Below are 13,308 nucleotides of genomic sequence, written 5' to 3'. Positions count from 1 at the left end.
GACTGAAGAAAAGTATATGCCGTAGAAATATCATTTACGAGCGATGTGGCTCTGGTACTCTGCAGCTGCTACCTGTGGACTGTGAAATCACGAATAACTTGAGTTAATGACGAACTTTGACAACCAAATAAAAGCAGCTTACATTTAACTAAATAAGAAAAACTATTTTTTGCCAGGAAACTTAGTAGTGTGTATAGAGAAAAACTATATACATATATAACACTCTTAAAAATTCAGAGGTGGTTAACATTTACTTTATTAATATTTTCCGCTAAATGAAAATACTATCTGTGTTTCTTGTGTTTTTTTATTTTCTTCTTTTTCGCTTTACAGTGTCGCAGTGAATTTATGTTTGCGAGTGGGAGCGTATGAAAACAAACAGCGTTTAGGGGGATGCATCTACCCACTCCTAGTACTCCTCAGCACCTTCGCCCTCGCCGTCACCAGAGTCCATGCCGACCTCCTCGTAGTCCTTCTCCAAGGCAGCCAGATCCTCGCGGGCCTCCGAGAACTCGCCCTCCTCCATGCCCTCGCCGACGTACCAGTGGACAAACGCCCTCTTGGCGTACATCAGGTCGAACTTGTGGTCCAGACGGGCCCAGGCCTCGGCGATGGCCGTGGTGTTGGACAGCATGCACACGGCGCGCTGCACCTTGGCCAGATCTCCGCCAGGCACCACGGTGGGTGGCTGGTAGTTGATGCCCACCTTGAAGCCGGTGGGGCACCAGTCCACGAACTGTATGGTGCGCTTGGTCTTGATGGTGGCGATGGCTGCGTTCACGTCCTTGGGCACCACATCTCCGCGGTACAGCATGCAGCAGGCCATGTACTTGCCGTGTCTCGGGTCCACCTTGACCATCTGGTTGGCCGGCTCGAAGCAGGCGTTGGTGATCTCGGCCACCGACAGCTGCTCGTGGTAGGCCTTCTCCGCCGAGATGACCGGGGCGTATGTGACCAGCGGGAAGTGGATGCGGGGGTAGGGCACCAGGTTGGTCTGGAACTCGGTGAGGTCCACGTTGAGAGCCCCATCGAATCGCAGCGAGGCGGTGATCGAGGACACTATCTGCCCGATCAGGCGGTTAAGGTTGGTGTACGTGGGCCGCTCGATGTCTAGGTTGCGGCGGCAGATGTCGTAGATGGCCTCGTTGTCGACCATAAAGGCGCAGTCCGAGTGCTCCAGGGTGGTGTGCGTGGTCAGGATGGAGTTGTAGGGCTCCACCACGGCGGTGGACACCTGGGGAGCCGGGTAGATGGCGAACTCCAGCTTGGACTTCTTTCCGTAGTCCACCGAGAGGCGCTCCATGAGCAGCGAGGTGAAGCCGGAGCCAGTGCCCCCGCCGAAGGAGTGGAAGATGAGGAATCCCTGCAGCCCGGTGCACTGGTCGGCCAGCTTGCGGATCCTGTCCAGCACCAAGTCGACGATCTCCTTGCCGATGGTGTAGTGCCCGCGGGCGTAGTTGTTGGCCGCGTCCTCCTTGCCGGTGATCAGCTGCTCCGGGTGGAACAGCTGCCGGTAGGTGCCGGTGCGCACCTCGTCCACCACGGTGGGCTCCAGGTCCACGAACACGGCGCGCGGCACGTGCTTGCCGGCGCCCGTCTCGCTGAAGAAGGTGTTGAATGAGTCATCGCCACCGCCCACGGTCTTGTCGGAGGGCATCTGGCCATCGGGCTGGATGCCGTGCTCCAGGCAGTACAACTCCCAGCAGGCGTTGCCAATCTGGACGCCGGCCTGGCCCACGTGGATAGAGATGCATTCACGCATATTGATTTTTTACCGGGACTCGGTTTCTCACACGCGGCTACGAAAAATTCACGGAAAAGTGTGGAGCTACGATTTTGGGGTCTGACTCTGCGAGCGTATACGTTGGAATGCCCGAATACGGGGATTTGGCTAACGCAAATCTCACTGAGCTCTGGGATTCACAGAAAACTTCACTAATTCGTTCGGAGATTATTAGATAATAAACGCGTTTAACAATCGATTTTGCTCTGGTGGCACGGAAAACTCTGTCAGGCCTGTTTTTGGAAAGTTTGTTCGAATTCGGCTTGAGTTTGACTTTGCTTTCTACACAACATTGCTAGCTCTTGGCCAAAATTGATTTACCATCGGCAGGGGTGTGTGGATGCGACTATTCTGGCGGTATTTACCCAATTTAAAGATCAGTAAATTTGGTTTTTTACACAAACACGCTTGTTTGGTAGATTCAGAGTGGCCGTTTCTCGTCCGTTTAAATATACCAACTAGCAAAAGAAAATACCAAAAAATGTTGAGATATCAAATATTACCAAACATAATACCCGTACAATATATAAATAAGTTTTATAGATTTGTATACTGAAACAACTTAATCGCTACCTTATGTATTTCTTTTGGAAGAAAATCTCACTGTAGCGGAGTTTAGTCATTGTTGCAAAATCGCCGACTGTGTAAATAGGGTTTTAATAGGGGTATTGTTTGTTTTTCAACGTATTTCATGGCAATTATTTGTTACAGAAAACTAGCATCAATATTCTATAATTATAATATAATTTCATTATTGAAATAATACAATAATAATTAATATAATATTTTTATAACCGCATCAGTCGCTTGTTTTTGTGGGCATTTCTTGAGTATGGTATTTTTTAATATTGTGCAGTACTGCGCAGTTATCGATCCACTTTGCGCACTTATCGATTGACCGCCCGCGAAAACTGAATAAATTCAAAATTAATATTTGTTTGATTCAATGTGTTGAGATCTTGGTAGGCAAGTACATAAAATAGTTTCGATAAAACCCTAGTAGTCCAGGCCATTTATGTTTTTTTCTGTGTATAATCGTCAAGAGATTAAAATGTTTTTTGAATCCTGCTTAATATTATGGACTATTCTTAGTTTTATACAAAGTTCTGAAAAATCGTAAGTTAAACAAGATGTTTATTATTTTGTTATGCTAACTCTAACTTAATTCTAACTATAAGTTAACGGTAAAAGATAAGAAACCCAAAATTTAACAATAATTAAGAACCCGAACCGTAACGGAATTAGTCTTTTAATTAAAAGTTATGTTTGCTTTTTACGTATGTTCCTATCCACATTTTCCATCATGGTTTTAAGATGATTTCTCATTTATAACAAATTATTACAGCCCTTATATAAGTATACTAGCAGGGTGCCCGCAGCTTCGCTTGCGATGGATAACCCCAATATCCTACTTTTCTTATGTAATAAGTATGTGGACATGGGGCAGACCACGTTTTTGCCATTCAATAGAATACATAAAACACTGTACTTCACCAAACAATTGGCCTTTAAGCAACAGCGCCATTAATGTTTTAACTTTTAAATGAAAGACTCGAGATATCAGGTCATGACGATTCTGAGGTTTTTGGCCTGGAAACAACTCATTCGTTATTTCCTCCCATTTAGGGTTACAGGTAAATGTTATAAAAATATCAGGTCGGCCATGATGTCGAACATAAGTCATAGCATCCTGGGTCTTTTCATGCATATATCGAGGAGAGCCTGTAAAAGTGGAAGGTAAAATCACCATCTGACCAAGTTGAGTCATATCTGCATACATATGTAACTTTCTGCTCCCAACTTTTTTTGATTTTTGCACTCATATCAACCAAAAATTGATTAAACAGAGCTCTATAATAATGCAAGTGATTGACTTCAGTCTCCCTAAGAATTATTCGATAACTGTAAAAGCTTAATGCAGATACAGTCTTCTTTAGATCATTTTTTGTTAACGGATCCCGTTGGGGAATATTTATGGAATATCCATCATATCCGTGGCAAAAAATTAATGGATATTGTAGACAGTCATAAGATCGGTAAAGTTCACTTTGCTATTATGACTCTCAATAAAAATGTCCCGACTTGGAAATTGTTGATCAACTAATACCAAACCCACTTCATTTGTTTGAGGTGCATTATAACGACCTCTATGAGCATTTGCTGGCTTTTTATCAGCGTTAATGACCATTTTGAAGTCTTTGCAATCCTTTGGGTCACCAATAACTATAAACTAATGTCTACAGATATTAAAACCGTATTAAAGCTCATTTTATATTTTTAAGGAAGCGTAAGGAAATGCAAGGCAGAGAGAGAGGGAGGGAGATGGAATCATTTGTTGACAATTTGTATGAAAATGCAGAGAGAGATAGCAATATGCAGGCAGAAAACGTATGATGCTTATGGAGACACTTAAATTCGATAAGAGATCGACTTTTTGCTTAGTTTCTTTGTTTAGAAGATAGCTAGAGCTTTGGTGAAACCATCAAATGAATCGTTAAAGCTTAAGGAAAAACTTTACCGAAGGAATTTTTGATACTCAGTTTAGAAGTGCCATTTTTCGACGTTTGAAGATATTTTTGGCTAAATTGTAATTTTAGAACGGGTGTTAAAAATAGTAAAAAGCCTTAAATCTAAGCGGTCAAATTTTTTAAACATTAATAATGTCTTAAACTATTTTTGGGCGAAAACACGGATTCGATTGCTAAAACGGTTTAGCGTCCAGAATTTTTGAAAGGAAAATTTACCTTTTTTCCAATTGGAATCGATTGGGGCCACTTGGGGAGCCCCAATAAATCTTAGCAATTGTTAATTTATTGTTAAGTTAAATTTAGTTTTAAGTTTTTAATTTTAAGTTTTAACAAGAAAGGAAAGCTAACTTCGGGCGGAGCCGAAGTTGATATACCCTTGCAGAATATTCCATAAATTATATTCTCCAAAATTATTCATATGATGCATTCTTAATACTCATAAAAAGTCCCAACTTCCTAACTTTAAAAACACCAAAGTTATGACATTTCCAATCGTTCAGTTATATGGCAGCTATAAGATATAGTCGGCCGATCCTTATGAAATTTGGTGGGTCGGATTGATTGGCCAAAAATAAAACCCATAGAAAATCCCAACTTCCTAACTTTACAAACACCAAAGTTATGGCATTTCCGATCAATCAGTTATATGGCGGCTATAGGATATAGTCGTCCGATCCTTATGAAATTCGGTAGGTCAGAATGATTAGCCAAAAATAAAACCCATAGAAAATCTCAACTTCCTAACTTTAAAAACACCAAAGTTATGGCTTTTCCGATCGTTCAGTTATATGGCAGCTATATGATATAGTCGCCCGATCCGGCTCGTTCCGACTTATATACTACCTGCAATAGAAAGACAACTTTTGGGAAAGTTTCAAGCAGATAGCTTTGAAACTGAGGGACTAGTTTGCGTAGAAACGGACGGACGGACGGACAGACGGACAGACGGACAGACGGACGGACAGACGGACAGACGGACATGGCTAGATCGACTCTCCTGGTGATGCTGATCAAGAATATATATACTTTATAGGGTCGGAAATGTCTCCTTCACTGCGTTGCAAACTTTTGACTGAAATTATAATACCCTCTGCAAGGGTATAAAAAGAAATCAAGATCAGCCGCCGCACAAATATTGTACTACACAGAGTCAGAGAGAGAGAGAGAGAGAGAGACAGTGCGAGAGAATGCATTCGGTGTTCAATGCTTGTGTATAATTTGTTGGAATTATTATTCCTACTTTAGCCTAATGTAACTTTTTTTAGAATTGACCTAGAGCTTCAGTAAAACCACCATATGAATCCTTAAAGTATCAGGATTCCCTCGAAAAATTTTCATATTGCTAATTGACTTAGGTCAGTGTTTTTTGCCGTTAGGAAAAAATGAGGAAGATTCTTAGATTTTCAAAGATCGATAAAAAATAGTAAACATTAAAATATCGAATATTAAATTAAATAGAATCTTTATTATGTAGAGGACTAAATTTTGGCCAAAAATCGCATCGATTGATTAACGCGTTTAGCGTCCAGATTTTTTTATAGAAATTGGGGGTTTTTTGCCACTGGAAGAAAATGGGGGCATGTTTGTGGCCAAAATAAATCTTAGCAAATCAGTTTAGTGTTATAAGAATTGAATGGAAAAAAATTTTAATAGGGTCATTTAATTAGTTTAGGCTGTGCGTTGATTCTTAGTTTTCAATGAACAGTTTTATATATAGAGATAATTTTCCTTTGACCAGAGGCAAAAATATAAACTATAAATTTTTTTAAGCTTTCTTGATGCTCGATCCGTAGCAAAAACTTAAAAAGAAAATTAATTCGCCGTTTTCTGCCAATCGGCATTTTTATTTTGATGTGGTACTTTCTAAAGAGCTTGGTGCGACATACATGTTTCATTGCGGTATGAGGATAGTATCCTGAGATAACAGCCCGCAAAGAAACAAATGTACATTTTAGAATAACAGATCGGTAATACTATATAAAGTTAATAATAATTTTTTGTATATTTCCTGTCCATCTGGTCGGGCTTCGATATACCACTCAGTTCTGAAAGTGTAAACCAAAATTTACTTTCAGCCTATCATCCGTAACTAAAGATAGGAAATTCGAAAACATGAATTCCGAGACTTCGGAGAAGGCAGAGGACTCCAGCCGGCTGTTTGTGGAGTTGAGTGACCTTCTGCTGTGGCGCAACTTCCGAGTGACGCTGATTGTCTTCACGAGCGTCCTGCTCCTGCTGCTGGATGTTATGTCCCACTCGGTGATCAGTGTGGTTAGCATGGCAGGGATCACTGTACTCCTGGCGGCAATGGGTCATCGGTGCTTCTTGCAGTTGTGGAGGACCTGGAAAAAGGATGGCAGTAGGGATCCGATCTCACGATGGTATCCTCAAGTGAAGATCGATATTCCCCGGGAGGAGACTATGCGACTGGCCGGAACGGCAGTGACATATCTGAATAAGATGTTAAACCGACTGTTGGGATTGTTTCTGGTGGATAAGTGGGAGGACTCCCTGAAGTTTCTGGCATTACTCTGCGGCGTCAATTTGCTGGGTGATTGTCTCAACGGCTTGACCATGCTACTTTTTGGTAGGTGGATTTGTTCCAAAATTGTATTTTATATTTTTCATTCTTTTTACCTTTGCCAAAAGAAAATATTTAGCGATGCTTCATTTTTGTTTAATTTATTTATAACGTAAATAATTAAAAATTGTCATAAATTATTATTTTTCCAAGATTATTATAAGAATACCGGGACTCGATAATTACATTCCAAGGTGCTCTTATTTCGTTAAAGTTTCTAAATAACCAATGCTAACCTGTAACTTGTGTGTAACTTTTAATAATTTATAATAATAATTCCTCGCAGAATGTGATTAGCTTAAACGATGTTAAATTATATTTTTTGCTGGCCAAATTACTGATTTTATATTACTAAACTAATTTTTCATAAAATTAATTATTTCCCCTATTAGGACACTTGTTTATTTTCACCTTACCAAAACTGTACGAGTTGTACAAGCCCCTCATTGATGCCCAGGTCCGGAAATTCGGTAAATGCAAGCCACAGGAGAAGAATGAAGTCGAAAACAAGTCTGAGAAAACGGACAATTTTCAGGAGGAATATCCGACGGAGGTGCCTCAAGAAAGTCAGGAGTCGGGAGATGGCAATATACTGTATCTACTGGAGGAGGAGCACCGCAAGGGGTGTCGTTGTCGCGATTGCGAGCACCAGGATTTGCCCATTGAGGCGCACTAAACTGTAATCGGTTAACACTTTATTTTCTTTGATGTTGATGTTCAAAATTTGTTTTGTGCCATTCATTACATATCGTTTTCCCGCCTAGTTGGCAATCATAAGTACTTCGTTTCTCAACCTCGTTCGTCCAAAAATTATTCAGGGGAGCTGGAATCAAGTTAGCCGTTCTTCTTAGGTCATCCGATAATGACATGTGGAAACTCTACCAGCCGAGTAGTCGAGGTCGGCTCAAATGTTTGCCTTTTCTTAACCCGGTTTGTGGCCACTACGTCCGGCGGATAGCCTGCCCATCGGCAAGCGCGGCGGACTCCAAGATCGTTGAGCTCTCGGTGGGAAATGTGAGGGGTCGTCGGCAGTGCGGTGTCTATGGCGACGCCTTCTACAGTTTCGAGGGGATTCCCTTCGCCAAGCCCCCGCTGGGAGACCTTCGATTCATGGCCCCTCATCCGGCGGATCCATGGAACACGGAGCTGGATGCCCGCCAAGAGAGGGCAATTCCACTGCAGGTGGATAGGCAGACGGGAAAGGTCATTGGCAGCGAGGATTGCCTGTACCTAAACGTGTACACCAAACATGTAAGTAATTGTATGGCTCTTCCCAGATATGTAGGTACTTACTTACAACACAAAAACTACCTTTAACCTCATGGTTAGAAAGCCATCGTTGTTACTCCTTTGAACATTTCCTATAATATTTTAGTGTTCGAAAAAAAATTTTTTATTTCATTTCGGCTGTATTAGTACCGTTGTATACACAGGAAACAAAAATCAATCAATTTAAATGATAAAGCAGATAATTGTTGTAAATGTTACGCATTACTTTATAACCATAACTTAATAGTAAATTTACTGTACAAGTAGCACACTCTCAGTCAAATTCGTGACTGCCATCGATAGTCACTTGCATTACTTTTCAAAACGTTTCGACCCGTCAAAAGCGAGCCGTGTGGGCTTCCTAAATAAAAACAAGAGAGAACGCTATAGTCGGGTGCCCCGACTATCAGATACCCGTTACTCAGGTAAAGGGAGTGCGAGGGAGATGGAGATAGAAACTTTGATCACGCATAACTTTTTAACGAATGGTCCGATTTGAAAAATTTCTTCTACATTTCGATAGGTATTGATAAACACAATAAAACTGCATTTTTACTTTTCCGAAATATTTAAATTTTTAAAATCGTATTTAAGCGATTGTGGGCGTTAAAGGGGGCGTGGTACCTTTTTGAAACAAACTTGCGCTGCGTAGGAACTCCTAGAATCTGCATGCAAAATGCCAATCTTCTAGCTTTTATAGTTTCCGAGATCTCAGCGTTCATACGGACAGACAGACGGACAGACGGACATGGCTATATCGACTCGGCTAGTGACCCTGATCAAGAATATAAATACTTTATAGGGTCGGAAACGCTTCCTTCTAGCTGTTACGAGTAACGGGTATAACAAGAGAGAACGCTATAGTCGAGTGCCTCGACTATTAGATACCCGTTACTCAGCTAAACAACTTAATATAAATATGCCTTCTTGTGTTTTTTTTTTTTTTTTTTTTAACATAATGTGAATTATAGTGATCACAGGAAAAAAGGACAAAAAGTTCAAATTATCAATTTGAATTCGGCACTCTCTTAGTGCTAACAGCTTTACAGCACGAGCATCAGCACCAGCGCTGCTTTAGCGCAGGCAGCTTTTGTCCTGCACCAGCAGCTGTGTTTATGTATGCTTACATACATACACACATACGCCATTGTTTGACTCAGACCTCCAATTTGGCTAACTAGATTTGATTTGCATAGTTCTTGGGATATAGTTCGGTATTGACAAATGAAAACCATCGCAATTTTCTTTAATAGAAATCCTTATCGAGAATTAACGTTGACTCTGTTGAGCACCTTGGCCTGCTGTTCCAAAGTCATCCGTTAGATGGCGCCATGAAAGGCGGAAATGTAGGCGCTAGCCAGGCTTACGCGTTTAATGGGTTTTTGGGCGTTAGAGTGGGCGTGGCAAACTTTTATTAGGCCAATCGATATTTATTGACGAAACAAATACATATCAATTAAAATTTTCATAATATCATTACAACTGTGGCCACAGCTTGTGGCTTGTGGGCGTCAGAGGGGGCGTGTCACCATTTTGAAACAAACTTGCGCTGCGTAGGAACTCCTAAAATCTACATGCAAAATGCCAATCTTCTAGCTTTTATAGTTTCCGAGATCTCAGCGTTCATACGGACAGACAGACAGACGGACAGACAGACGGACAGACAGACGGACAGACAGACGGACAGACAGACGGACAGACGGACATGGCTAGATCGACTCGGCTAGTGATCCTGAACAAGAATATATATACTTTATAGGTTCGGAAACGCTTCCTTCTACCTGTTACATACTTTGGCACGAATACAATATACCCTTTTACTCTACGAGTAACGGGTATAACTATGCGATAACTTATTTAGTTCAAGCACTTTTGAAATAAACTTTCCTTCAGCCACGTTAAATTTAACGTTTGCAAAATTTTAAGATCGTTCTATATCCGATTTCGTTCGTCTGATTTTCATGAAACTATCTCAAATTGCTAAAAATACTACATTTGAAAACAAGAGAGAACGCTATAGTCGGGTGCCCCGACTATCAGATACCCGTTACTCAGGTAAAGGGAGTGCGAGGGAGATGGAGATAGAAACTTTGATCACGCATAACTTTTTAACGAATGGTCCGATTTGAAAAAATTTGTCTACATTTCGATAGGTATTGATAAACACAATAAAACTGCATTTTTACTTTTCCGAAATATTTAAATTTTTAAAATCGTATATAAGCGATTGTGGGCGTTAAAGGGGGCGTGGCACCATTTTGAAACAAACTTGCTCTGCGTAGAAACTTCTAAAATCTACATTCAAAATGCCAATCTTCTAGCTTTTATAGTTTCCGAGATCTCAGCGTTCATACGGACAGACAGACGGACAGACGGACAGACAGACGGACATGGCTAGATCGACTCGGCTAGTGATCCTGATCAAGAATATATATACTTTATAGGGTCGGAAACGCTTCCTTCTAGCTGTTACATACTTTTGCACGAATACAATATACCCTTTTACTCTACGAGTAACGGGTATAAAAAGTAAAAGCGTAATTCTGAAATCGTAGCAATGAATAAAGGTCGGTATATGGATATATAATGAGAAATAAGGGAGTTATCATATTTTTTACCTTTTCCTAATTCTTCTCATGGGATGAACATTCTTATGTTGTAGTATGCTGATCTGCCCGGATCCGGCTTATATATTACCTGAAAAGAGAATTTTATATAGCCTTAAAACTGGGGGACTAGTTTGCTTAGAAACGGATCAAGAATATACATATGTACTTTATAGGCTCGGTAGCGTGCCTATAACCCTCTGCGAGGTTATAAAAATATATAAGTTTAATAAGGATTTCGATAGCTGGCAGGTAAGCTGGCTATATGAAATAAAAATCTTTATCACAATTGTCGCTCGTGATCGTTTCTTTTTCTTCTTCATTTCAAGAATATTTCTCTATAAAAACGTTATAAAACCGAATGTTCAAGACAAGACCATTCTTTTTTCCCTATAAATTAGCTTTTCCAGTTTTTAGAACTTTTTTGTTAATATTGTACGAAATTTATTATTTTTCTTATTGAAATTTTAACCAATCATTACTTTAGTTCGATGAATCGAGGCCACCTCTTCCCGTTATGGTGTACATCTACGGCGGGGGATTTCGAACGGGCGGTGCCATAAAATTCAAGTACGGGCCGGACTATCTGATGAGCAAAGATGTTGTATTTGTGCTATTCAACTACCGGCTTTGTTCGCTCGGATTTCTTAGTATGCCGAGCCGCGAATCGAATGTGCCGGGAAATGCCGGACTCCAGGATCAGTTGATGGCACTGCGCTGGGTAAGCCAGCACATCAGGAACTTTAACGGGGACCCGCAGAATATAACGCTTTTTGGGGAGAGTGCAGGAGCTGCCTCAGTGCACTTTATGATGTGCCTCCCGCAGGCAAAATGTCTTTTCCACAAGGCCATCATGATGTCTGGATCCATGCTAAGTCCATGGGTGGATGCTCCCGAAAGCCAGAGTTTGTTCTGCCGCCTTGCCTTTGCCGCAGGATATAAAGGACCTGCGGAGGAGCCTTCCGTGCTGAGGTTCCTTCGCCGCGTGAGGGCTGAAAAGCTGGTGGGTCACGATTTCATCACAGCCCGCGATCGTTGCTTCGGGTTTCTCAACGCCTTCGTTCCTGGCGTGGCCAATCTGGAGGGAGGCCTCATTCAAGCCCCCTTTCAGCAGCTGATGAGGGAGGCGTGGTCCACACAAGTGCCCCTGCTCCTGGGCGGCACTTCCTTCGAGGGGCTGGTTTGCTACCCCTTCTGCCAGCTGAACAATGGCTATATGCTGGAGCTGCTCAAACAGGAGCCAGCGATGGTTCTGCCCCACGAGGTATACCAATCGATGAGCGTCGAGGAGCGGAACATCGCCGCCGAGGCACTGGTAAAACATCATTACGGACCGCGCGGAATCACCAAGAATAATATCACGCAGATTTTAGATGTGAGTAAAGTCGAGGCATAATAGATGGTATATTTATGTACCTTCTATGTGAATTTTGTAATTAAAAACAGACCATTTTACAAAAGGCTGTTGTTACTAAAACGAAGGTAAAACCAAATATTTTGTAAAAAGTTGTCCTCCTCTATTTCTACTTCTTTTAAGGCTAAATTACAAAAAACTAACTCAAATGTTCTTAAACAAAGCATTTCGTATTTTGTATCTATGATCCCCAGCTATTTAGTTACAAGCTATTCTGGCACGGCATGCATAGGGTGGTCCTCTCCCGATTATCCCACGCACAAGCACCCACCTATCTATACCGGTTCGACTTCGATTCGCCCAAGTTAAACCTGATGCGAAACCAGCTCTGCGGTGACGACATCAAACGTGGTGTCTGCCATGCGGACGACTTGGGCTACATTTTCCGCAAGCAGGCCCAAAAGAAGCAGCCCCTTGATTCCGCGGAATACCTAACCATCCAGCGAATGGTGAGCATACTGACGACGTTTGCCAGGACCGGCGATCCCAACTGTTCGGAGACAGGACCGGATCGGTGGCTACCCGTCACCACAAAGTCACCCTTTAAGGTACTGAACATTGGACAGGATGTGGAGTGCGTAACCCAAATCGAAAAGGAAGGCTTGGAGGTGTGGAATCAGCTTTATAGTTACGTGAAATAGTACTGGCAATTTGGATAATAATTTTATAATTTATAAATTTTATAACTATTAAATAAATTATATTATTTAATAAATACTGTTTTATCTTTTCATTATTTTTCATCTCTGAATTTTTTTATGTGCAATCTTTACATCTCTATCTCTCCAAAATATATATACCACACTACAAAATTTAAGTAATTAGGTAATCTACAGAAAATACGAACAAATACCCGATTGATGACCAGTTCCGGTATTTTTTTTCTCTGTGTGTTAGCAGCGAGGGTACATACATTTTTTATTGTGGAAGTTTGCTTTCTTTCTGTATATATTATATTTGTATATATATGTATATTATATATTTTTAATAAATTAACTTAATTATTAAAATTATAATTTTTAAAAGGTGATCACGTGTTTCTCCCACTGTTTAGCTTTTCTGTCTTAAAGCTGATCCAAAGCTTTGCGGCAACGCCCCACTCCAGTCGAAAGCTTGATGACTATGTA

General features: G+C 41.2%; 3 protein-coding genes across 3 annotated transcripts; 2 read left to right on the top strand and 1 right to left on the bottom strand.

Annotated features, from left to right (window-relative positions):
• Positions 1–289: 289 nt before the first annotated feature.
• Positions 290–2,225, bottom strand: LOC108040556 (tubulin alpha-3 chain). Its single transcript, XM_017118061.2, has one exon. It carries the CDS (start codon positions 1,760–1,762, stop codon positions 410–412), a length of 1,353 nt encoding a protein of 450 aa, XP_016973550.1. The 5' UTR covers positions 1,763–2,225; the 3' UTR covers positions 290–409.
• Positions 2,226–2,806: 581 nt separating this feature from the next.
• On the top strand, positions 2,807–7,666 carry LOC108038768 (reticulon-1-A). The gene is made up of 3 exons (XM_044456836.1): positions 2,807–2,899; positions 6,387–6,898; positions 7,285–7,666. Exons 1-3 carry the CDS (start codon positions 2,835–2,837, stop codon positions 7,566–7,568), a joined length of 861 nt encoding a protein of 286 aa, XP_044312771.1. The 5' UTR covers positions 2,807–2,834; the 3' UTR covers positions 7,569–7,666.
• Positions 7,667–7,737: 71 nt separating this feature from the next.
• On the top strand, positions 7,738–12,822 carry LOC108038767 (esterase B1). The gene is made up of 3 exons (XM_044456835.1): positions 7,738–8,143; positions 11,255–12,142; positions 12,376–12,822. Exons 1-3 carry the CDS (start codon positions 7,760–7,762, stop codon positions 12,820–12,822), a joined length of 1,719 nt encoding a protein of 572 aa, XP_044312770.1. The 5' UTR covers positions 7,738–7,759.
• The last annotated feature ends 486 nt before the right edge of the window (positions 12,823–13,308 follow it).

This window comes from Drosophila rhopaloa, unplaced genomic scaffold (genome assembly GCF_018152115.1).
Source record: "Drosophila rhopaloa isolate 14029-0021.01 unplaced genomic scaffold, ASM1815211v1 contig_155, whole genome shotgun sequence".
In the NCBI taxonomy this organism is placed as follows: domain Eukaryota; kingdom Metazoa; phylum Arthropoda; class Insecta; order Diptera; family Drosophilidae; genus Drosophila; species Drosophila rhopaloa.
Note: the sequence above shows the minus strand (reverse complement) of the source record. Positions and strands in the feature narration are given on the sequence as shown.

What these genes read in the sequence shown, in the direction of transcription:
- LOC108038768 (XM_044456836.1), top strand. Translation starts at nt 2,835, where the DNA reads ATGTTTTTTGAATCCTGCTTAATATTATGGACTATTCTTAGTTTTATA. An exon ending in ATACAAAGTTCTGAAAAATC is followed by an intron (nt 2,900 to 6,386) that starts GTAAGTTAAACA and finishes ATTTACTTTCAG; the next exon opens with CCTATCATCCGTAACTAAAG. An exon ending in CTTGACCATGCTACTTTTTG is followed by an intron (nt 6,899 to 7,284) that starts GTAGGTGGATTT and finishes TTCCCCTATTAG; the next exon opens with GACACTTGTTTATTTTCACC.
- LOC108040556 (XM_017118061.2), bottom strand. Translation starts at nt 1,762, where the DNA reads ATGCGTGAATGCATCTCTATCCACGTGGGCCAGGCCGGCGTCCAGATT.
- LOC108038767 (XM_044456835.1), top strand. Translation starts at nt 7,760, where the DNA reads ATGTGGAAACTCTACCAGCCGAGTAGTCGAGGTCGGCTCAAATGTTTG. An exon ending in TAAACGTGTACACCAAACAT is followed by an intron (nt 8,144 to 11,254) that starts GTAAGTAATTGT and finishes TCATTACTTTAG; the next exon opens with TTCGATGAATCGAGGCCACC. An exon ending in ATATCACGCAGATTTTAGAT is followed by an intron (nt 12,143 to 12,375) that starts GTGAGTAAAGTC and finishes TATGATCCCCAG; the next exon opens with CTATTTAGTTACAAGCTATT.